The sequence below is a fragment of the Protopterus annectens genome, chromosome 5.part0 (genome assembly GCF_019279795.1).
Source record: "Protopterus annectens isolate FY-2018-M chromosome 5.part0, PAN1.0, whole genome shotgun sequence".
Taxonomy (NCBI): domain Eukaryota; kingdom Metazoa; phylum Chordata; order Ceratodontiformes; family Protopteridae; genus Protopterus; species Protopterus annectens.
In genome coordinates, this window is record NC_056735.1 from 1,352,667,734 (window position 1) to 1,352,693,491 (window position 25,758).

Genomic DNA, 25,758 nt, shown 5'->3' on the forward strand with positions numbered 1-25,758 from the left:
TGAGGAAAGGCAGTCCATACAGCCTACCTCGATCTGGCTAAGGCCTTGATACAATACCCCACTCGGGTATCATTGAAAAACTCATCAGCTTAAATGTCAACCTATACATCACAAGATGGGTTGCAAACTGGCTGAGTGACAGAACCCACAGGGTCAGAGTTGCTGGCGCCATGTCAGACTCAAAGCCTGTCACAAGTGGTGTCCCACAGGGCTCAGTCCTGGGCCCACTCTTGTTTGGCATCTACTTTTCCGGAGTACAAGCAAACACAGGAGGGTTATGGCTGACAAAGTTTGCAGATGACTGCAAACTGGGCACCATAGTAGAAAACACATCTGACACAGATATCCTTCAGAAGGGTCTCACAGAAATGGATAACTGGTGCCAGAGCCACGGCCTAAAGTTAAATGCCAAAAAATGCATAGTCATACCCTTCTGGAAAAACAAGGTTACCCCTAGCTACCAAATAGGTGGCAATCCACTGAGCACAGAAGAAGTTATCAGGGACCTGGGGACCCAGGTTGATAGTAGTCTGTCATTCGACACCCATGTAGCTAAAGTAGTTAGGAAGACCTTCTACATTGCCCACCTTATCATGAAGGGATTCTCATCTAGATCAAGGGAGGTCATAGTCTCCCTTTACTCATCACTCATCAGACCAATGATTGAGTACAATGCCCCATTCGGAATGTATCTGACCCGACACTTGCAGCAGCTGGAGAGGCCACAAAAGTTCCTCACCAAAAGGATAAAGGGACTCAAAACTCTGTCCTATGCTGCCCGACTGAAAGAACTCCAGCTCTATTCAGTCGCTTACCGCTTGCTCAGAGGTGACCTTTGCCTAACATACAAGGCCATGTCAAACCCAGATTTGATGAATATGCTTCACCTCAAAAATCTAGATCCATCAGAGCCACAAGGGCGGAGACTTAAACCTTGACACGGCTATTAATAGGACGTGCTGGAGGGATAGATTCATCACCCAAAGACTCCCTATGCTGTGGAACAAAATCCCGGTACATGTGAGGCAGAGCACCTCGCTGGCCTTGTTCAAGAGAAATCTTGACCAATGGATGGGAGATCGCAGATATACCCCAGGGATTACCTCAGTGTCACTGCTCGACAGAGGCACAGCAAAATAATGGGTATAGTTCCCCATACTAAAGGGGTGGCGTAAGCCACAAAACGATGGGCTAGGCTTGTAAATGCCCTCGGGCAGATAGCCTAGTATGAACCTATGAAGTGTAGCTGTCAAGTATCCGTTCCTATTCTGACATATGCTAGACCACCCTAGAATGACACTAGCTATTTACTTAGTTGTTAATGTTAAATTCTGTCATCTTTTCTCTATTCATTTTCATCTTGTTTGGTTCGGGAGGGATGCAGTTGTACACCAAGCTTGTTCTTCCATTTGTGACATGCATGGAGATCTCTTGTCATGTCTCTGCATATCCGACAGGGTTCTGTGAGCCAGATACTTTGCTCTATCAGAGGCCACCACCATGCCATTATATTTGTGAGGTTTAAGGGTCCTTGGGGCATTTGAAATATTGACAATCTTGATAACTGATCTTTAAGTTAAAACAAGAAACCTTATAGCGGGACAAAGGGTGAGGAAGCCTAGTACATTCTCAAACTTCCGGCGATATTGAAGTGCATTAACCCATCAGTTAGTTCTCGCAGGAATGGGCGTGGCTGCCCTGATTGACATGTCGGAGTGTGTCGATTAAGAACGGTAATTTGCCGTGACTGACACAGAATGTGCACTGTAATTCCATGTCATGTAATTAAATGTTTAATAGGCAAGCAAACTGAATAATGAAGATTTTGTTTGCATGGTTTACTTTTATTGTGATGCAACTCTGGGCACAATTACCAATGACACCTCATTTGGAGACTCCTTATACTCTACATTCATCTCCAAAATGGGCAATCATTATTTATTCCACTACTGCCTAAGCAAAATTGTAAATCTGGTATTTCGACTATTTGTACAGTCTGAATATTCCTTTTGTTAAAATTTGTAATTTGATTTCTGCCTTAAGGAGATTTTCTCTCCGGACCTTTACTGAAAAGGGTTACTTCTAGTGCCCAGTCAGACATTCATGGTAAATAATTAATTAAATGTTTTCCTTTCCCTAATGATAATATAAATCTAAAAAAATTTTTTTAAAAATGGGGAAATTAATGATTAACAAATAATAAATGCTAATAAATACATAAATAATAAATCAATTTTGTGAGGGCCAGATTGTGCATTCCATGTTTATTCTTTTGAGACTGTTATAGATAATGTAACTTCCACTGTTCTGCATTTAGTTAATTGTAGTGTAAATTCTCATTTTTTGTTTTGGCATCATCATCATAATTATTGTCATAATCATTATCCCACTTTTTTTTTCATTGTACACTGTTGCCACCTTTCCAGATTCACTGCTGCTCTAATATTTTATTGACAGTTGTGCCCAAAAGTGGCTATGATGGTAAGAGCAAACCAAGACTAAAACCGAGCAAAACAACTTTGTGTGTAGTTGAAATCGTTATTTATTATGTAGTACAAGAAATTGTTTACACTTTACCAGTAAAAAGACTAACGAGACTAAGCTTTAATGGGTAATTCCTTCTTTGCGTTTTTTAATTTTTATTTTTTTAATTTATGTAGTTAAGTACGAGTCACGGTGGTGGTGCTGCGGTAGCGTTGTCGCCTCACAGTAAGACGCAGTCCGGTTCGATTCTTACCTAGAGCGTCTTCTGCGTGGAGACATGCGTGAATGGGCGTACCTTCCTTGAAGGTTGTGCGTCAGGGCTGGCAATTCAGCACATAAAAATCTACTGTCAATCATTAGCGGACCGGAGCTCCGCTGTGGCGACCCCTAACTGGGAAAAGCCGAAAGACCCAACAAGACAAGTACAAGTCGGTGAGACGTCAAGGACTTTAGCACATGAAGCCTGTGTGTCATAACTGCTCCTGTTCTTATGCATGATGGGCGGTGTACTGACATCGGCAAATGGTGGGCGGTGTACTGACATCGCTGTCACAGGCGGGGTTTGGGCGTGGCTTGCTACTGCAAATCAGGTGGGTGAATACACTTCAATACCGCCAGTCTTCCTGTAATTCGTTCTCTCCATTACTAATCTTGTGTCGCTGGGGGCGTATAAGGGGTGGAGAGGTTTACTAGTACGTATCCGGGGAAACAAAAATTTAAACATTCTTGTCGTTCCTTCACAGAGTGTAATGCGCAGTTACGTATAGTAATATAGCTTACGTTACAAGCTTAGAACCGTGAAAAGGCCGCTGAGATACGTGACAGTTCTTTTTGTTAGTGTCACAGATCAAACTACTCCTGTACCGTGTATAAGACAACTTGCCAGAATTTCTGGAAGAAATGCTATACTTTGTCCGAGTATTATTGTCCGAAGTGAGGATGCGGAGCTCCCCCACAAACACCCTGAAAATGTTTACGATACCTACCACGTTAACTCCCTTAACAAAAACTATGGACAAAAAAAATCTAAAATGTTGGTTTGGCAACGTTTGGAAAGTTCTGCAAAAGCTGACAACAAGTAAATTCCATTTTAAATAACTCGAAAATACATTAACTTATTTTTCTATCCATCAATACGCACAACACAGACAAATAAAACATTTCATTTTCTGTTTTAAGAATTTCAAGGAGCAACATAAAAACAATTCTATGTTCAGTACTAATCTCCTAATCAAGGACTACAACGCAAAACGCACTAGTGCGCAGAAGCAAAACATAGGCACTAGTTCGACCAATCACTTGAAGCAGAAACGTGATAGTCACTTTTGGCACGCTGATGCGAATGGTTTGTTGTGATGTAATTTGTGGGAAGGGTTTTAGTCGCCATTTTTTGTTGTTGAGAAAACTGAAAGGATCATATAGATCCATAGGGTCGCGGAAATGTTGGTGTTTACAGCATTTGAATACTAATGTTGAGCGAAGACATGAATGTTAGCATTGGAAGTGTATAGAAAATTTGTGTAAAACAGCAAACAATAATATTAAGATGTCTGAAGACGACGGTCGAGCAGATGCGTGCCGCGAGTATCAGTCTTCTCTGGAAGATTTGACTTTCAACAGCAAGCCACATATCAACATGTTAACCATTTTGGCAGAGGAGAATCTACAGTTTTACAAGGATATCGTTTCTCTTATCGAAGCGCAGATCGCCAAGGTTTTTATACCAAGAGCATTTTATTTTACGTTTTTCGATTTCCCCCAAGAGTGTAGAGCTAAGTTAAAGGGTTGTTATGAAACAACATGGCGACCTGAACTGACGCGTACCTCGCCCAGATCGGGAAAGCCATTATTTATCTTAGTTTTACGACATGATTAATCTGTTTTTATATACATTATTCTCGAAGATATTATTTTTCGCAGTCAGTAATGAGCTGAATTGTGTAACTCAGTTAACGTTAGTAGTACTCAGTGTTGCACTTTTTAAAAATAAACTTTAAAATAACGTCGGTTATAAAGTATTAATTTTATTATTTGGATTGTGTGAAATAGTTGTACTTTTAATAATATGGCGTCCTTTAGGCACATGATGTCTCTTGTACCTGCCCCCTTTCTCACCGCTGCTGACGGACATGACCGCATGCTGTAAGCAGCTACTGCCCTGTGCTCTCTTGGGGCACTTTCAACGTATGATTCATTAAGAATATCTAAGTTTATTGCCATTGTTGTTAACGCTTTACCGGGCTTTCAGGGAACTTACCATTGTAGTTTGTGTAATTGACTCCCCGCTTGGCAGTTAATGTACACATTCGTATAAATTTAATAGTATTTTTAACATGTCAAGTAGTGTTTAGGTAGTACTGATGGGGTGGTGGCGGCTCTTACGTGCTACTAGGATGTAGTTTGGGACACTAGCCCCCCCCCTCCCTAAAGCTGTATTAATGGAAACCACACTTTGGATATCCAGTTGGATTCTTAGTCTATAGTAAAGCACGGCCTAGCGTTCTTGGCAATTCCAGACAGTTAATGTTTTTGGATTTTGAGTTCTATCCTCTTGTATGTAAATGGTATACTAGCCATTCTAAGACGGAATTTTCTTTTTACTTCGTTTGATATGCTAGTATTGCTTTTTCAGCATGTTGAGGCATTAGAATGTTTGATATCCGATTTGTGATGTTTCTCTTACTGGATGGTTTTGGAATGTTTGACATTACATGATGTGTAAATAAAAACGTGTGAAATGTGTACTTGTCTTTTTATTTGCCATTGTTTACTATACTGTTCTTGTTCTGCATTGATTCACTGGATTTTGACTTGGTACTAGTAGTCAGGTAGCTCATGTACATTGCAACACTAACTTGTGTGGGTTAACTGTTTGCCCTTCATTTTCTAGAAAACAGTCCACTTCATATGTGGTGTTAGGCTTATATACTTCAAAATTTTGACAGAAATCGAAGTTGTATTTTCTAGCTCAGTAACACGATGCATCTAAGATCATGTCCAAACATGCATTAAATGGTTACACCAGCTGTGACTGGTTATGTGAGGGTAGTTGAAGCCACACAGAACTGATTTTTTGTAAGGGGAATGTCTTCATGTCCACTCTTATTGGCGTGCAGTTTTGCCTGTTTGGGCCATTGTGTTATGGCTTGGACAATGGCACTGGCTGGTGTGGACGGTAGTTATGCTAAAGTTTCTATCTCCTCAAATGTCTTATAGACAATGCGAGAGAACTTGGGGACACATTTTATAAAATGCCCAATTATACTTGAAATGGGAGGTTCTAAAAGTCAGAATATATATATATATATATATATATATATATATATATATATATATATATATATATATATATATATATATATTCGATCACACACTGTCCTTGAAATGTGAGTAGTAACTGTGTATTTTTATTACTATTTGAATAATGGGCATGATTTGCATTTAAGTTGGGGGGTGTTCTCACTAGGGTTTTAGTAAAAACACCTTATTTTAGAGATATTAGAGTTAAGGTGAGCATTTTCAGTTTAGATGGTATATTTTGTCATTTAATTTAGGAAGAATCAAATAAGAATTTTAAATTATACAATGCAAATTTTCCATCCTTTCAATGTTTGCGTCAGATGTCCCACTCGAGTGGGTGGTGGCAGTGAGGATTATCTTGTCGAAGCCCCGTTTTGGTGCAGTTTCAGTATCCTTGGTGCACATACTAAAACTTGGTGGCTTTAAAAGTTTTGATTTGTTTTTAGCACTATAACAGTGAACATGGAAGACGAAGTTGTAGGTATAATGTAGCACACGTTAGTGCAACATGCTGGAATTGTGCTCATTGAGAATTTGTTGGCTACTGTGCTCTATTATTATTGCTGTGTGCTGCTGACACGCACGTAATGGATTGTGAATCGAACTTCGTGGATGTGTTAGTCTGTCCAACAGACGTCCAGGTTATCGATTGACCTTTGCCTTGCCCATTTGGCTAGGGTTACCTAGCATTATTTTTGCTGCACAGCTTTTTAATTGGGAAGGAGTGTCTCCCTCTGGGAGAAATAAAAAAAAAAAAGTAAAATGTCCTTTAATATTTTTAATGACCGAGAACTGCAAACTGGGCGCCATAATCGACTTTCCAGCCGACGCAAGCATCCTCCAAAAGGGCCTCGTAGAAACAGACAACTGGTGCCAGAGCCATGGCTTCAAGCTAAATGCCAAAAAGTGTATAGTCATCCCCTTTGGCAAAAACAAAGTGCCCACAAATTACCACATATGTGGTAATCCATTAAGTACAGAAGATGTAATTAGGGACCTGGGGACCCAAGTTGATAGCAATCTCTCATTTGACAACCACGTGGCCAAAGTGGTTAGAAAAACATTTTATATAGCCCACCTAATCATGAAGGGATTCACATCTAGATCAGGGGAAGTCATCGTGCCTCTTTACTCATCCCTCATCAGGCCCATAATTGAATACAATGCCCTTTTTGGGATGTACTACAGACACAGCACTGCACCGAAGACCCCCCAAAAGTACCTCAACCAAGAGTTTCAAAGGGGCTCAACAAAAACCATATGCTGCCCGGTTAAAGAATCTCCAGCTCTACTCAGTGGCATACCGCCTGCTCAGAGGCGATCTGTGCCTGACGTATAAAGCCATGTCCAACCTGGAATTAATGGACATGCTGTACCTCAGAAAATCCAAATCCCATCGAGCTACGCGCTCGAGAGATTTGAACCTCAGCACTGAAATAAATAGGACATGCTGGAGGGACAGATTTGTAACCCAGAGGCTCCCTTCACTCTGGAATAAAATCCCAGTACAGGTTAGGCAGAGTCCCTCATTGACTCTCTTCAAGAGGAATCTTGATTAGTGGGTGGGAGATCGTAGGTTTACCCCGGGTATCACTTCTGTGTCACTGTTAGACAGAGGCACAGTATACTAACCTCGAAAAGGGGCATAGCAAAATTAATTTAAAATGGGTGGTGAAAGCCAAACACACTTTGGCTAGGCTTATAAATGCCCTAGTATGAACCTATGAACTAAGCATACTGAGTGTGTGTTTTTCAAGGCCAGCTTTAATTTGGGAAGGTGAGCACCCCAAGACTCTGAAAAATTGTCCAGTTGCCTTGCATCTCATCTTGGTAAATAGAAAAATTGACCCTTTTTGGAAAAAAAAAAAGAAGAAAAAATTCTGCGATTTCTGTGAATATTGTGTAACCCTTAATAGTCGCTTTTTTATTTATTTTTTGTTTAATCTTCTCCACTCAGGCTAGTTGGATGACTTCTTACTTGACCTGAACATTATCCAACTGGCAGGGTTTAGTTATGGTACTAGCTGGGGACAGTCAACATGTCATTCTTGAATAACTTTTATTTCTGTATTGCTTCCTTGCCCCTACCTTTAGTCCTTCTAATCTTGTCTGTTCTTGCACTATTTATTACCCAGCAGGTTGGACATGGCCACAGTCCCAGTTAGAGTGAAATTTCAGCTGTCATGTTTGAGGAGCTTGGATTGTATTATTTCCTTGCCCTCCTCTACCTCTTTCTTTCCAGCATTTTGCTTTTGGACAAGTTGAAAATTTCCCCTTCTCTCTCCAGCTGAATCCTCAAGGTGTAATGCTGGTCTTTTGGGTCACAGTCATTGTCGTGTTCCTGTGCTCTGCAGAGCCCCATTGTAGGACTGTGGCTTGGACAATATTTCATTAAGTATGTCCCACTTGGGATGTTTTAAGGGAATTCATTTGAATTTTCCTTTTTGATTATCCTTGCCTTTATCCCCCCCCCCCCCCCCCCGTTTCCATATTCATCCCTTCTTAACAGTGCTGCTTGAGTTTTTGCTTTGAGTATCTCTAACTCTTGTTAGATGATATGTTGCAAAATACCCCATCCCTGGTCTCAAGTTTTGGCATTGGTATTTTTATAACATGAAGTGGTACTTGCAAGCCTAGTTTATATGCATAGTTTGTATCCCTTCACTCTTCAGCTCTGAACATTGTGCAGAGTTTGAGATCCCAGAGTACTAAATGTCTGTGGTTGGAGGCTTTGATATTTTAGCCCTAATTTTGGATTGATATCCTTCCTGTTTAAAAATGAGACAAGGGTTGTGACAGTTGTCCTAAATGCATAGTGTGTTCAGTAGTATCTTTTTCTCGAATGTCCTTGTTCATTTTCTACTGGGTGGTTTGTTTCAGTTGCAGAGTTTGTGGGCATTTTTCAGAGCCACCGTGTGTCTCAGTCGCTGAGCTTGTATTATATCTGCAGGTATGTTTACATAATTTATGCTGGGACTTTGTGTTTGTTTGGTGTATTCAGGCTTTTTTAAGGTGGGATGTTTTCATCCTGTAAATAAAACAGTATCTGGTTCTAGACCCCCCCCCTAAAAAAACAAAAAAGGCATCTTACAAGCTATTTGAGCACACACATTAAGTCATATTTCCACATAAAGGAAGTATGCCTTCTAACATTTTCTTGTTTTGTTGACCTGGTTAGTGTCCCTATCAAGTGAAGATCCTTTTCTGCCTGAGTTTGGGAATTGCAATTAATATTGAAATAGTTGCAAAAAATGAGGTTGGCAACTAAGAGTAAAACCAGGAGGCGTTTATAAACGAAGTATGTTGGTTCAGAAAATGTCAGTATTGTAGTTGCCCCCCTCCACACATACTTTGCTGTAGAGTCTCAGCAGTGTACTTGTCTTGATTGTAGTGTAGTGAGCAGCAGAGTTGGTTGCCATGTGCAACTGAGGAAAATAGTTTTAAAATGATTTTCTTTAACAACTGGAGTTATGTTGTCAGTACTATTCTTGGCTTACAATTGCTTGAAAAACACGTCAGACATGGTCTGTGTAAATATTTTACATTTTCTTTGAGATTAATGTGTGCACTACTGGCCCTTTTAGGCCATATTGGTGATGAGTAGCAAACCAGGTAAACTAATAGAATTGTGTGGACGTCAGTCACATTTAATGATCAGTAATTTGAGTTTGAAATCCAGTTCTGCCAAGTTTGTGTTCCCCATCATTGTTGCTTTAAAACAAGTACTAACGCTGCTTTCATGACTGAAAAAAAGTTTCACTTGACTGTGGTGGGCTGAGTATTACTCAGTTGGACTTGAGTTACAAATTTTCACACTTTGCTGCAGAGTTGAATGACCAACTGCAGAGGGTTGCTCTGATGTGCATGGACTCCCCTGGTCCTACTAGTTTATGTAGACTTCGTCCAGGGTGGGGGATTTCATTTTAAATCTACCCACTCCCTGAGGGAAAAAAAACAATATTCTATTGTGGTCCTCTATATATGTCATTTCTGCTGATCATGCCAGTTTCAGTTTGCTTGAGTCATGAAATGAAACATCAAATACTATCCTGTTTAGTGAGTCTTGCAGAATTGGGGGGGGGGGACTCCTGGTCTTTGAAGGTGGTGTGTGTCTGTGTAGGTAGCGCATACACCTTCCTAAACCCCAGTTTTATATTTCTGACTTACTTTGGGACTCATTCATTTGTTTGAATTGTGCACACAGGTTCAGGTACAATAGTTGCACTTTCTTCATTGTGTAAAATGTAGTTCTTAGTTATGCATGTTTAGTTTTATTGAAATTGGAGGTATACCATGTTTGTATTTAAGCAGTATAACCCATTTTACATTAAAGTTGGCATGAAATCTGAAGGTTGCTAGGCTCACTGACATAACCACATTGAGTAGGTTGCATATTTTCTAGTTTTATTAAAGTGTAGCAAATTGCATTTCTGGTTGCTCCTGAAATGCTTGAATGAACCTTTGCCATGAGGAACTGAAACAGGTATGTTTCCCAATAGTTGCAATGCTAGCGTACAAGTAAATTGAATGTACAAAGGTACAGTATGAATTGATTTTTAATGTCATGTATGTTGCTGTGTTTTTTTTTTTTTTTTTTAATTACTTTTTCTGGGATTGTTAATTAGTCACTTTTTTCTGCACTAAACTTCTCAGTTTTTTTGTCACTTCAGGCCCCTGCAGCAGAGAAGCTTCCTGTTATGTACCTTACGGATTCCATTGTCAAAAATGTTGGGAGAGAATATCTTACTGCTTTCACAAAAAACCTAGTTTCTACCTTTGTTAGTGTGTTTGAAAAGGTATATATGTGCTTTTAAATGTTTTATTTTTTTTTAAAGTCAGGAATGGTGCACAAACAGTGAAATTGTCTTGCTTGCAGGATATAGTTTTTAGTTAATACAGAAAACATGAGGTTATTAGGCTGTTTATATATTGTTACAGATTCATTGAGAATACAACATGGTAATCATTCGCAGATTTAGGTGGATATTTTCCCCCAATGGCTTGCTGGTCTTGTTTTAAAAAAAAATCCTTGTATGGCTGAGCTAAAGCTCTCCTTAATCTGTTTAGTAATGCTTTGTTTTCCTGTCCCCCTGTAGGAGTTGTACGTTCAAGATTGTCTTTTCTTGAGTGATCAGTAGCGATTGCTACACAAATTTTCTATGTGGTTACATTACTTTTTTTCTTTTCACAGATGGAATTTCTTGTCTGGCATTTTAAGTAAAAATCTAAGTTCCCTCCCAGCAGAAGAAAGCATTATTTACGGTTATGAAGAGTGTTGGTGGTACTGCTACACTCTGCTAGTATGTGGTCGCTGTCATTGCCAAGAGTGTTTTAGGCATGTTAGTGGATTTACTTGCTGTAGATGTTTTGTCCGTGTTGTACAGTTTGTTTATAGGCATTTACTAGACTTGCAGTCCATGGGACCATTGAGGAAGCCTTGTCCAAATTTCTAGTTACCCAAGTTACTGTAGTTAAGTGACTCTTTAGCTCATGCCAGCAAATAAAGGGCATCCAACCCTGTATCACAGGAAAAATGAGCTCCCAACCACAACTGTGTGCCAAGTGCCAGAATGAGTTTTCTTGAAATTGAGGATCACGGTAGGATCCCTGGAAATATGTAGATGGCATTGATCTGAGGTTGCACTACGTCAGTGTATCCCACATAGTCATAGGTCTGGCAATTTTAGAGTTTGTGTGTATAAGCAGGAAAGGTGCAGCAGCATGGCTTAACCATATCACATTCATTGTTCCTTGCAGAAAACACTAATTACATTTATGTGAGTCTTTGCACTTGTGATATGTATACATTTGTATTTAGACTCTAGGTTTCAATATGGAGCTACCTTCTTTAGTGGTGTATTTTAGTAGTATTGACACAGGCTTAAAGTTTAGTTTCAGGTTGCATGGTTTCATTGCTAGGCTTGTCACCACTTGCAATTTAAGATATTCCTGTATTTAGGTGCAGCATCTAACACTTGGTCATAAACCTTGCAGGTTATTGCTTGTTCTGTGTAATACTTACTGTACTATGTTGGTTGGTCTGCCTTGATCAGTTCCTTGCTCATAATTTCATAAATTACACAGATTAATAATTCTGGGCATAATTAATTGGTATAGAATGTCACAGTAGTAGTACATAAACAGCTTATGTAGAAGCAAGTACAGTATGTAAATACAGGAAAATCTGTAGTATGCTGCAGGTGTTAAACATGTATTCAAGAATTATTTCCGTATGCCTTTATGACGTTAAGGGTAGAAACAGAAAAAAAGTGAACTTCAGGAGAATTCATAAGTGAATTTTTGTACATCCTTGTGACTTGTAAGCTCAGTTTCTGTACTTTCCTTTAACCATATCTTGTGGTTAACACTATTTTAGAGTACACTGAGTAAGTGGTGAGAAGAAAAATTAAGACAAGTGTAAAGATTTGAAGATCATTTGTGCATGTTAATGACTTGTGTTGTCGGTTCTTTGTAGCAAGGTGGTCCTGAAACATTTCACATGCTATCTTCTGATTGGAAGCCTGGTCATGCTGACAGTGTCCTGATCCTTTTTAAAATTCTTAGCAGTTCTGTTGGACACCTGGACTGTCTTTAGTCTGCCATTGTGATAAAGGCATCACCTTCTGGAGAATGTGACCTGGGTGACACGTTGGTAGACTTAGGCTGACTAGGGTAGGGGATAGGGGGACTGCTTTATGAAAGGCAGGGTATGGTTTGCTGGAAGATTTTAATGACTCTGGTTTCCTAGAGCACCTTTATGTACATTGTTTTTCTGCTTGTTTTGTTCCATCTAGCTCTGCATCTTTCTGCTACTCTACTTATGCTAGTAATTACTTTTGCTGTAGGTGTGAGACTCTCCTGATAAACCATTTAGCCACATAGTTACTGGGGTCATTCGGAGCAGATCATTTCTTTTAACTTTGATTTTTGAACTGTTTTCAGCTGTGGGTGAGCGAGTAGAGAACTGGGTGTTCTTACCTGGGTTTTCTGCAAGCAAGGTCTTGTTTGTCTATGGTCTCCTCAGCTTCATTATTGTACTGTTGTGCAGGAGATTTTTTGCATGCACATAATGTTTGCATGCAGCATTCTTAATCCTGTTAACTGTGGTGTCGAATGCTGATCACCCCACTTGCTCTGGCTTTACATCCCTGATGTTTAGCATTCTTAATCCTGTTAACTGTGGTGTCGAATGCTGATCACCCCACTTGCTCTGGCTTTACATCCCTGATGTTTAGGGAAATGTCTTTAAGCACCCTTGGAGTGCAGTAATATCTGCTTACTGTGTACCACAATATGTTTGTAAATATCCTCCTTTTTGTTTGTAGTTTATGAAAGGTCTTAAGTGCCTGGCTGATGGTTTATGGAAGTGGGGGGCAGCACAATTTTTCTGGCTTGTTTTCTGTATCCAAGGCAGCATTTGCTGCTTGTGTAATTGTATATTTAGATGGCTGCTTGGTTGTCTATATCTGTTCTGCATGCCACAATTTTGTGGGATGTTGTGGTTTTGAATGTCTTGAAGTTGTTTAATCACTGACCTGATCCTTCCTACAAAAATTTGTTTGTAGGACAGACAAGCCTTTGCTTTTTTTTCCCCTGTATATTTTTTGGTTGATGTTTTATGAAATTTACTTGTGTTCAGTTTTAGCTAGTGATGCACGACTGACGTAAGTGGTATAATCTAAACTGAGCAAAAAGTGCAGCTGTAATTTTAAAAGCTGCATGTATTGCATTTTTTATTTTAAAATTTCTAGCAGGGTTGGTGGCATAGAAAGTAGCACACTCGTCTTTGATGTGGAAAGTTGTAGTTTCTATTTCCACTGTATGTAGATGGATTGCATGGGGGGGGGGGTGTTGCAGTTCCTATGAGTCATCCCATCCCTCTGATGAGATGTTCACAGCTGACTCGTCTTCTTGACCTGAAGATAGATTAGGTGCCATGGGATTTGTTTGCATCCACCTATCTAGGGCCAGCTAATACTAGGGGGGAGTTCCTGGTGCCCTGGGCAAACTTCTCCTAGTAATGTTATCTTCTTCGGTTTCCCCTGAAACAGCAACTAACTTGGGACTAACCTGGTCAACTTAGGATGGATAAATAAATGCATGCTGAATTTATCATTAATTCACTGTTAGTGTTGCTTTTACATAGCTGTATGTCCTGTAAGTGTTCAGAGATGTACCATCAAAGCAAAGTATGCCTATTTCATTAATTTCTGGCAGCCTTGTTCTGACAGGGAACACGTATGCCAGATGGGTTATTTTTCCTGTTGCGTTTTGATAACTGTAGTAAGTAACTCTGGGCTGTAGACTTTTTTTGTTATGTGCCTTGCAGTTTGTGGACAAGTGTCAGAAATTTTGTTTACTTGCATCGGGTAACTGTGGGGTCAGCAGTATAGACAAATATTTTTTAATTTTAAGAGCCTAAATCTTGGGGGGAAATTTTCACAAATCTATATGTAGTTCCTTCTGAGAAATTTTCTGCTCTGGTAAGGTAAATGTTTTGACATTTTAAACAAAATTCTCATGCATACATGGGTTAAAAAAAAAAAAACATTTCAACATGTTTATGTTTTCATGTGACTGTTCGTAGTGTCCCATCTCTCCTTTCCCCATTTGCCCTTGGGGCATTTGAGAAACTCATTCCTAACTGGAGTATGACCTTCTGCTGTTAACCTTTCACTCTAGTTTTAGCAGTTGTAAACTCCAAATGGCTGAAGATAAGTATGGAGCTTGTTGATGGAAGTATACATGTATCACCATGGCCTTCTAAAGGTTTCATTGGGATAGCAATACACAGCAGAGTAACATTACTGTTTAGCTCAATCTTATTTAAAATTGTTGTACAAGTTTGTGTCCCAACGTATTAAAAATGCTCTTTAGAAACTTTATAAATTCTTAGACAGTTAAGGAGAAAGTTTTGGCTTGGCTAGACTCTTGAGGGAAAAGTCATTTTGTAGGTTGGGTCCAGCTGTCTAGAGTCATCTTACAATTGAAGTAAAGAAACAACACTGATTGGCATTAAAGTTTAATTGAAAACATTGTTCATTGGGTTGTTGGCCAGCTTATAGTAATGCAAGCCCAAGCATATCTGTTTACAATGTTGTATACGTGCAAGTGTGCGCTGCCTTTAGAAATGTATGTGCAGGCATGCTGTCTTGAATGTGTCACTAGTTGTCCAGTGTTTTCAGACATACTCAGTCTGATTTCAAAAGATTTTTCTTGGTCCAAGTCACTTGCAGTGAGAGCACATTGCAGTCAGGGCAGGCTTACACTGGGGGCACATAATTTGGAATCTGTAATCCTGAGTGTATGACAGTGGTACTTTTACTCCATGTTTCCTGTTCAGATTTACTATAAAAGGAATGCAGTTTATCTTTATTGTTCCTTGGGGGAAGGGGTTGTGGCTAAAAAGGGCAAAAAAACAGTCCACCTACCCAGCTAACAAATAGCGATACAATTAAAGTGTACATCTGGTTTGGTGCCATTGTGTGTTTCTGCCTGTTTAAATCACATTTGTAGCAGTATACTAGAACCAACATAATGCAAGTCTGTGCTCGTTGGGATGTTTAGGATTAACCCACTTGTTACTGCATCTGTATTGGTGTAAAAGATTACAACATCAACTTGGTATGACTTCTGATCCAGCGCATGGATTTATTTAATATCCACAGAGAGCCTTGTAGTTTTAGACTTTACTACCACATGCTGATTTTTCAACACACTACATTTGCTTAATGGAAGGAGGAGACTTGGCTGGTAGCTTAATTCTACAGTTTTAATATACTTACTGTTGTACCTCCCCAAACCTGTAGGCATACTTTGCAGGGATGGTACATCTCAGAAAAAACTTGGATGATAGTTGTGTAAAAGCAACAGTAAAAAAGAGAATTCGTGATAAATTCATCATGCAATCATTTTTCATTGTGTGCTGTACCTAGCTGTTGTAAATTGCTTAACATTTATAAGTGAGGTGTGAACATTGTTTTGTGCTGCAGGAAAATAGGCTCTAGGGGGAAATGTCTTCTCTGATGTCAGGGCAGACTTAGAGCAGCAACATCTTATGTACTTTGCTGGAAGCTGTGTGTGGCTATAAGTCACGGCAGGCGGACTTTGTGGGATATGCAAGGTTAATTTTGGAGGAAAAATGTGCTGGTTTGCTGTTTACCCACCTTGTTCGGTTCAAAATCACGGGAGCCTGAACTTATCCTGATAATCACTGGATGCAAGGCAGAAAATTTCGTCCTGATAGGATGCCAGTCTTTAAGGGACGAGACACCAGAAAAGGGATGGGTGACATTTCCTTACTTTTGCCATTAATACAGAGCTTATTTGCTAGAACTGATATTTGCTTGTCTCTGTACATATCTCTATCTCTATATCTATATATATAGATATAGATAGATATATATATATATAGATATATAACTCTGCTGGAGAAGCATTATTCTCTTGCACCATAGCCAAATTGTGGATCTCCCTCCCACCCACAATTACCTACTTACCATCATTCACCCACTTCAAAACTTTACTAAAAGCGTACCTAAAAACATGCTGGCTATGCCTTGCAACTCCCCCTCTAATATCACCCACCCCATCCACCCACTAACTTTCTTTCCACCCCAATAACTACCTTGATTATAACAAGCTCGGATGCCCTTAAGCCTATTTGTTATACAGCAGGAACTTCTTAATGTAAATTGTTAATGTCTGTTATGTACTTCACAGATTCTAGTTGTCTACTGATGCACTATGTTCATCTGTAACTGTTTGTAATTGCTATTTTATCAAATTAATTGCTATGTAATTCCAGTTTAATTACTGTCTGTATATTTTAACTTTGGAGCTTTTCTCCCCGGGCCTCTGCTGAAAATGGACCTACGTCCAGTCTGATACTCCCGGTCAACAAATGTCAATGTTGTATTTCGGCTTTTCCATGTTAGGGGTCGCCACAACGGTCTGCTAATGACTGGCAGATTTTCAAGAATGCCGAGGTGCCAGTTCGTTCAATCTTCAACGAAGGCACGCCCATTTACACACTTCTTCCTAAAATGCCCACCCAAATGTAAATAAATAAAAAAATAAATTCCCAGGGGAAAAAATGCTGTTCCACAAAAACTTCAAACCATTACATAAAGTGGGAGGCTGTGCCCCCACACCCCACTACTTAAATATACCAACTCAGTGATCGCACTACAGTGATGAAAACGGCAAAGTAAGAGTTGGCCAAGTGATTTCTTTCCCAGGGAAAGTAATTGCTTATATGCCGTGTCGTGCTTTCAAGTTCAATCAAGATGCATTTGAAGGATTGCATTTTCGATTGTATAATAGGAACCCCATGTGTGTGTGTGCGCGTTATATGCATGTGTATGTATGTATATATGTGTGTGTGTGTGTGTGTGTGTGTGTGTATATATATATATATATATATATATATATATATATAATATATATATATAAATATATATATATATGAATGAGTATGTATACATACATATATATTTACATTTTCCCCTTTTATGTATGGGAAATTTTAACATTGGTTTGGGGGGGGTCTTGCCAACAGTTTTTGGAAGTTGTCTTTTGGCTTTTCCCGGTTAGGGCTCGCCACAGCGGAACTCTGGTCTGCTAATGATTGGTAGCTGATTTTTATGTGCCGAGTTACCAGCCCTGACACACAACCTTCAACAAAGGTACGCCCATTCACGCATGTCTCCACGCAGAAGAAGCTCTAGCTAGGAATTGAACCAGACAGCGTCTTACTTAATATCTCCAAAAATACCTCTTTAAGGAGAAGGTTGCAAACCTTGGAGTGACCACAGTGAGTGGTTTGGGGGAGGCAGATCAGTAAGCATACTAAAACTGCATTTTAGCTAAGCTTACCAGCCAAGTCTCTGCCTTCTATTAAGCAACTGTAGTGTGTTGAAAATTAATCGGCATATGAAATGCCATCTTTACAAAATTCTCACTTGTTCAGCCAGTCCTTTTATTTTTTTCATGTTTAACTTTTGCTACGTATTTTTAATTTCTAGATATTTTTTTACAGAATGTTTCTGTAGCATTTAGCATGTCTGCATTACATTGCCTGATTCTTTATGCAACTTAATGCTGGGATACTTTTGCCTTGTCTTTATTGGCCTTGTCTATGTAGGTAAGAATTTTTGTTCTTTTTTTCCCCCGGGTCTAGATTAGAAAGTTTAAGTTTCCGCTGCTCAAAAAAAAAAATCTACAGACAAAATAAAAGTGTGGGGGGGGGGCTCCCCCCAGCTTAAATATACCAACTCCAAGATTGCACCACAGTGGAGGAAACGGCGAAGTCCCGACAGTGGCCCAGCAATTTTCTTCCCTGGGAAGAAAATCGCTGTTAAGACCGTTTGACATTCTGTGGTTTTGGGTTTTGCTTATTTGCAGTCTATGTAAGAGCGTTTTCTCTGTTCATCTTTCTAATATAGACCCTTTGTTCTCGCGTCCTTTAGAAAGATCGGTGATCTGTAAATTGGTAGTAGGTGTGAATGTGTAAGTGGTGACCTTTTAACTTGCCATGATAAGCTATGGCTCTGAATAGAGTAAAAGGTTCCTTAGAAAATGGGGGAAATCTTAGCACAACCTGTTTCTTGTATTCTTGAGTATAATTCTTTTGGAGTGTTAAGAGTTAATTTTCTGTCGGGTACACTTGCTGCTCTATCGCCCTCAAATTTCTTTTTAACAACACTTTGTAGATTTGTTTGCTGCTTCCTAGGTTTTGCTTTAAGAGTGTTTTTTTTTTACTAGCTGTATGTCTGGTTTAGTTTGTAATTATTTAAGGTTTATTGCTTGTTTATTTTACCGTATTTTTTATTTTCTACTCTTGCTTAGTAGCTTATGAAGATTGTTAACTTGCGTCTGCTGTAGTATACTGTTCCATTTCAGGTTACATCAGATGTGACCTGTTTTATTTTTAATGATGATACCTATTTAATGTAAAAATGACACCTTAGGAATGCGTTCCTTACCCTTTGCACCACACTGTGCTGCTGTATTAGCATTGGAAAATGAAGCTCAATATCTGTTTGTTTGAATAAGAACCTGGGACCACTGATGGTCTGGCATCACAGGCAAGAATATGTACAATGCTAAGTGAGTGGTTCCGGTGTTGCTTATTTTTCCTTGCTTAGATTTAGATTATTTGAGTAAGAAAGCGTCTTGGGTGTTAACTTGCTGGTTTCTTTAGCTGCTTTGGTTTTGGTATATTTCTATCTAGCTGCCTTGTCTATTTAGCTATTCTTTGACCTGGTTAGTCTCACTAGGCTAGTGGCCACAATTTTGTCCTGGGTATCAAGTGATTTTCCTTTCTGTTTTCACTGGGCATCAGGAGTTTTTGCACCCACCAGAGCTAAGTTACAGTTGTCCTCGTTAAGACACATTTAAAAGCTTCCTGGTTTTGCTTTCCCCTTGGGAGGGGTTCCTTTTGACTGGTGGATGACTCCAAACTGCTGTGTGGGGGCTGTTTATCTTGGCAGATTCTATTTTCAGTTCTAGGTTGCTGGATGTGGGAGACATTTTCCAGTTGAACACGTTCTATGCAGGTGAGGTGATTGTGTCATCTTGAATAACTAGAGAGTTTTGTTTGTTTTTTGGGACGTTTTTCATTTTTAAAGTCAGAAGTCTCAAGTGCGATTTCTTCCCTATTTTCCTGTAGTTTTGACCTACTTTAACCAAATTGGAGAATAACTGTTGGTGCTCAAAATTTTGCCGCATTGCATTTGGATTTGTTTAGTTCCTGGGGCATGTTCGCTTTTGTTTACTATTGTAATGTATGCCCTCTGCACGCAGTTTTTATATGTCTACTTTTTTCTTCCCACACTTCAGACATTTTATGTAGATGAATTAGCTTGTTTGTGCATGTGTCTTGCATTGATTTGGTCCCTTCTTGCAGATGTTGCATAATGGGATAGGCTGTGGTGCTCCATAGTCCTTACTGCATGGGTTGGTGGTGGTGATGGTGTTTGCATTTCTTGTACTGTCTGTTGCTGAGATTCTTTCATGGGCTTTTGGGTGTTTTTCCTTTTTTTTTTTTTTTTTTTTTTTTACTGACTAGAACTAGTGCTTTGTCAGTCAATGAAGTGATGCATTTTCAGCTTAATTTTAAAATTGCATTATCTCTGTAATGCAGTTTTGTGTTAGGGTTTCTGTTTTTACTTCGTTTGTCTTTGAATTCCTTTTTTGTTGGTACATTAAGAATTCATTGCTGTGTCATTAACTGTTGCCCCTTACAGATAAGTCTTGCTTTTCTTCCATTTTAAGACGATAAAAGACGTGCTCTAGGTGGATTGGACACTCTAAATTGGCCCTAGGTGTGAGTATGTGCGTGTGTGCGCCGCCTTTGGAAGGTTGGGTGCCGGGCTGGCAACTCGACACCGTAAAACTCCACTCCCAATCATGAGCGGACCGTGATCTGCTGTGACGACCCTTAACCGGGAAAAAGCCGAAAGAAGGTGCCACTCTTGGGATCTGCTTCTGTGAGTGACTGAAAATATGTTATCTGGAGCATTTTAGAACTGTACAACATCGCCCAGTGTTTCTTTTAATGTGTTCGGCTATGTTTTCCTGGTTTTATGCAATATTAGTGAACACCCAAAGTGTATTCTGTGTGTGTTGTGTCATTTATTCATTTTGTGAATAGGTAGTGTTTGAATCTAAATTTGCTTTTAAAGTCTGGCAAGATTTTTATTTTTTTTACACAATAGAAATGTTTCTGCACCATTCCTGAAGATGTTTGTATGTTTTGTTTATGGCTGTCAACTGTTCCAGAATCAAGGATAAAGACAGAAATAATCAGTAAACAGTTTTTACATGTTACTCTAATTTGCTTAGAAAGTTAATATAACACGTTTACATGTATTTTTAAGGATAAAGTATAAAACAGTTAATTGATTTTAAATCTGTGATTTTGAAAAGTAACTTTGAGAGCTATGATTTTGATGATTCACATGCTGAAAGCCTTTCATTTGTGCAGCAGTTGTGGATAAACAGGCATTCGCTTAAAACATGCTTTGACCATGTTTGAGTTTTTAGTTTTATGAGTGATTTAACACTAGCAGTTTTAAAGCGGACACCAACTGTCCTATTTGCCATTTTTAGTGGCTCTCTGAGTGTACATGTGGCAGCAGAAGGTTATTTGGGGTGTTGTCTAATTTTTGTGGTTTGATATGCTTTTTTCTGTCCAGGACAGTATGAACCATTTCATTGGTGGGCTTTCTTGCATTACCATGTCAGTGTAATCATATGGGGCACATTTCTTTCCTTTCGTTCATAAGCTACAAGTCTGGAGTGGCACGTTTACTCCCTTGCATTGTCTTATTGCTTTGAAAACATGTACAATTTATATGCAAAGCCAGGGTATTTCTCTGAAGTTTGAAAGTAAATGTTTTGAGAGAGAGTTTGTAATGGTATTGTTTTGTATTTTAGGTGGATGAAAACACTAGAAAAAGTTTATATAAGTTGCGGTCCACTTGGGACGAAATTTTTCCCCTGAAGAAACTTTATGCTCTTGATGTCAGAGTAAACACTTTAGATCCAGCATGGCCTATTAAACCTTTGCCTCCTAATATAAATACCAGTATCCATGTGAATCCCAAATTTCTTAATAAGACGGTAAGTTAGTGTTCTATTAAACTTGTTATGGAAACGTAGTTGTAGGAGTCTCTTAATAGGAAGAGTTCTGAATGAATAATCATTTGAAACCCAAGTGTTTTTGAGCCTTTTTTGAAGCATCTGTCCTAGGTCTCTGCAACAGCTGATATGAGCAAGTATACTCTGCTAAGAAGCTCCAGCATTATTTTCTGTGGTATATTAAATATTTTTTCCCCCATTATTTTCTGTATTATCATAGTCTGCTGTCCAGTGTGTCAGAAATGTTCATGGTTGCATGAGATGTTTGTCTGTTTTCAGTCGTGTTGTAGTGCAAGTCTGTGCCCCCCCTCCCCCCAACTGTCATACTGTAAAAATAGAGAAAAATGGAGGTTGGAAGCAGATTCAACAAAACTGGAATGAATGAACTTTATCATCCCATATTTTATTTTGGGAGATTGAACAAGAGTTGGAAAGTTTCCAGGGGGAAAACTGTTTCAGAGAAGTTTTTTATTTTTTTTATTAATTTTGTTTTCCTAGTGATGCAGTGTAGGTGTAGAAAAACATTTGTTGACTCAATCTTTTCATTTTATGCTTTGTAGCCCGAAGAGAATGTTCCTGCTACTGTTGCTTCAGGTGGCGCAAGTGGTTCAGAAGTACAAAAGAGCTTGACTCAAGAGCAAGTAATAAGACAGCAGCTGCTTGCAAAGCAAAAGCAGTTGCTTGAGCTACAGCAGAAGAAATTAGAACTGGAATTAGAGCAAACTAAGGCTCAACTTGTAAGTAAATAGATGAATGAGTGAACAGGTAAAGGGCCTTTTGGGGAAGAATGGTTAATTTATTTTGAAGTCTGTTTTCTTGTGGTGGGCAGTGAGCAGTTCTGCATTTTACAGTGACTTTGGTATAGAGAGGTTACTGATGGTATTTGCATTACTTTTCAGATAATTACTTGTAATTTGAAGTTATTCATGAAGGCAGACTCTGCCAGTTTAAGTAGATTTCCTTAAATTGTAGATGAATTTAGTGCCATTTGCAATGTTGGTTTTGAAAAGAGATCTTTACGTAATAGTGTTGCATCAAGTTAGAGAACACCAAGTTTACTGCTTTAGGAGCCTTCAGATTTCCTGTTTGGCAGCACACATTTCAGTGCCAATCCTGGAAGCCAACCTTTACCTAATTTTTCAGTCATGTTTTTTTGGGGGCGGGGGTGTGTGTGGATGCCAGCGTCTGCTTTGGCAATATTTGAGTGTCTGTAGGTCTGACAATGCTTCTGTCATCTAGTATTTCTATAGTGTAGTTCTATGTGCTTGGTACCACTGCTGACTGTAGTCTTTTTGATGTCAGTATTTGGCTTAACTTTTAGCTGGCATTTCCTTTGGTGGGCATAATGTTACTGTGATGCTTTTGAGAAGTCCCTAAAACATCTAGTCCCATTTCTGTAAGCAGTGTGGCTACATATTTTTGGCCCCTCAGCAAGAGACTGGGGAGGGGGGGGGATAGCAGCACTCAAGCCTGGTGCTCTTTGTTAAAGTGGCAACAGTTTTGTCACTTTATCGTTACTTGTGTTTGCTGCTGCTTTTTCCCTAGGGTCTCCACTGAAAATAAGTTTGTTTGCAAACTCAGTTGGACTAACCCCAGTTAACAAATGTGAAATAAATAAAGCCGTTAAAATGGTTCTTGATTGCCCAAGCAGGGAGACTACAATGATAGACTAATGAAGTAGGTGTAGGCCTCCACCACTTTTTTACTAAGCAGGAACTGAATTGGCATATTATGAGTTTTGAATGCAATGTATATGGTGAAAAATGTCATGCTGTTTTGCATTTACTGGATGCACCTGTAAAAATACAAGTGTATTTTCCAGTTCTCATCTGCTGCTGTCTTGACTAGCAGTAGGATGTGTGATCTTTCTAACACTGCAGAATGTTCAGGCAGAGCAGTGGAATCCAACATGGTTGTACACTAGAAATAAGGCAAGACCCTTGCTTCTTTTGAAGTTTGGTACACTAGGAAGGAGAGGGTTGTGGTAATGCAGTCTTTAGAAGATTGGATGTACTTTTGCAAACAGGAAGCTTGCTTCCATAGAAGGGTTAATGAATCCAAAGGGTTCTTTGTAGTTTTGAGCAAGGGGGCGGTTGTTTAAATTTCAAGGCCCTACTGGAGAGTGCAGGAGTCGCAAATAAATATTTTCCGTTATGTCCATACAATCAGGCATGAGTAGTCTCTTATCAGACCTTCTCCCAATGGATGAAAGTGAATGGACCCACCCAGGCCCCCCCCCCCATTTCCTCAGTGCTGAGATTCCTGTTTTTGTTTTTCCCATTCCTTCCAGACAGACATAATTGTGTATGCCAAGCAGTTTCACTTGCTTTGCTTTTTGACCTGCATCTGACAGCAGAATGTCTCGAGATTCTAGGGCTGGTGTAAGGCTGGGTAACCCCCCCCCCCCCCCCCGCGTATTATCAGCCAAAACCACCACAGTTCACATACTGTGGAGTTAAAACTTTTTGTATCCAGTTACATCACTGAATTACCTGGGGTTTGCCTGTCTGTACTCATTTTTGTGCCTCAGTGCTTCCTACTTTTAGTCCATTCGCATCTGCATGCTATCAGAATGTAGTGCTCCAAGTATTTTGTTCTGGTCTCTTGACACCGATTGACTGAAACATGCAATTAATTTTCTGGGTTAGGTGCATAATCTCACAGCAGATTGCTGTAAACACTAGGTATGACACTGTATACAATAATGTTTGTAGTAGTGATGGTGCTTGCTGAAACATTTCAGGTATCCTTTGTAAAGTTACTGTTGTCTCTGAAAAAGCAGTGTGTTTACTTACTTATTTCATTTGTATTGTAGGCTGCTTCTTTGGGTGCTCAGCAAGTATCCTCTACAAATTTGACTGGTTCTGTATTGCCCCCCAGGTTGCCAAATGTGAGTTCACAATCTAGTTCATGTAAAGTACAGAATTTGCCAGCATCAACCAAGTCTCAGAATGTGACCTCTGTAGCATCATCCAGTATGCAGAGTTCTCCGGTACCAGCCTCTGCAGTTGTCAAACCACAAATCCGTGGACAAGTAGATACAGAAAATAAACTAACTGCACAGTCTCAGGATGTTAAGGTAACCACTAGGGATCCTCGTCTTAATAGATCAGGGCAGCAGTCTTCTCATTCTCATGATCGCAGCCCAAAAAGGGAAGTTCAGATGGGTAGATCCAGTCAGCTACCTTCACCTTTGGATGGTCACAGTCCAAGAAGGGAAATTCCATTAACCGTACATATGCAGTCTGAGAAAGGAAGTAAAAACTTGGAAGAAAAACAGGCTGCATCTAAGCAAGAGAAGATGAACTGTGAAAAGTCTGTAAAAAGGGATATGCACATTTCAGAAGAGAGAGGCAAGTTTAGTTGTAAACTGCAGTCTCCTTTGAAAAATAAATTTTCTACGAAGGATGTGAAAAACCAAAATTTGGAAAGTAGAGCGGCAGATAAGAGAGACCCCAGGGTAAAAAAACACATTCAAGATCGTGCAGATGAAAAAGATGAAATAAAGGATAAAAAAAGATCTACAGAAAAAAGAGAAAAGAGTGAACATGAGAAAATGGCCGACCATAGGCTTATAGGAAACAGGAGCAGACTTTCTAATGGACTTGTTACAAAGCAAGAAATTTGCACAAATTTAGAGAAACCCATTGCAAAATCTGGAGGGGCCAGTAGTAGGAAAAGGTCTAGGTCACGATCTCCAAGGTCTAGATCTCCCATTGGGCATTCACCTAATAAGAGAAGGGACAGACGGTCGCCTAGAGGACTGCATAAGAGTTTGTCACCATCGCCTAAACCTGGAAAATTGAGACAGGCTGGCTTTAAGTCTCATATTGAAGACTTTGGTCAGCATATAAGAGAAGACAGATCGCCTGTTAAAAAAGGGCCCAATAAGCCAGATGTTAGAGAGACAAGAAGGCTAAAAAGATTGCAGGAGGAGAGAGCACAAGACTCTGTGAGTGTGCATGCTGTTTTGGAATCAAAAGAAGATGTGGGTGACTGGCAAGACAAATATGGTAGAAGATGGAAGCCTGGCTGGGTCAGTAAAAGGTAACCTCATTATGTTTGTGTACACGTGTAAGACAACCTGAAGTGTTCATAATCCTTTTTTTTTTTTTTTTTTTTTTTTTTTTAGATTGTGTGTGGGTTTACTGCTGTCTTGCCGCAGGCTTAATCTGTGTTTACATAGTCTGTGTTGAAATACAGCTCAGTTTCTTTGCTTGGCTGCATTTAAAATAAATGTTAAGGGGCATGTGATGGATAATTGGTTTTACACAGCCATTTGAACATTCTGGTTTCTTTGAGTGATTGCGTTATGTGGACCTTTTAATT

General features: G+C 39.4%; 1 protein-coding gene across 1 annotated transcript in view; it reads left to right on the forward strand.

Moving 5' to 3' along the window:
• Window positions 1-3,074: 3,074 nt before the first annotated feature.
• PCF11 (PCF11 cleavage and polyadenylation factor subunit) overlaps window positions 3,075-25,758 on the forward strand; it is a 587,359-nt gene continuing 564,675 nt past the window's right edge. Inside the window, exons 1-5 of the mRNA XM_044072002.1 lie at window positions 3,075-4,198; window positions 10,455-10,580; window positions 21,226-21,411; window positions 21,990-22,166; window positions 24,245-25,476. Coding sequence (XP_043927937.1) covers window positions 4,031-4,198; window positions 10,455-10,580; window positions 21,226-21,411; window positions 21,990-22,166; window positions 24,245-25,476 — 1,889 coding nt within the window. The 5' untranslated portion in view covers window positions 3,075-4,030. The remainder of the gene's footprint in view (window positions 4,199-10,454; window positions 10,581-21,225; window positions 21,412-21,989; window positions 22,167-24,244; window positions 25,477-25,758) is intronic.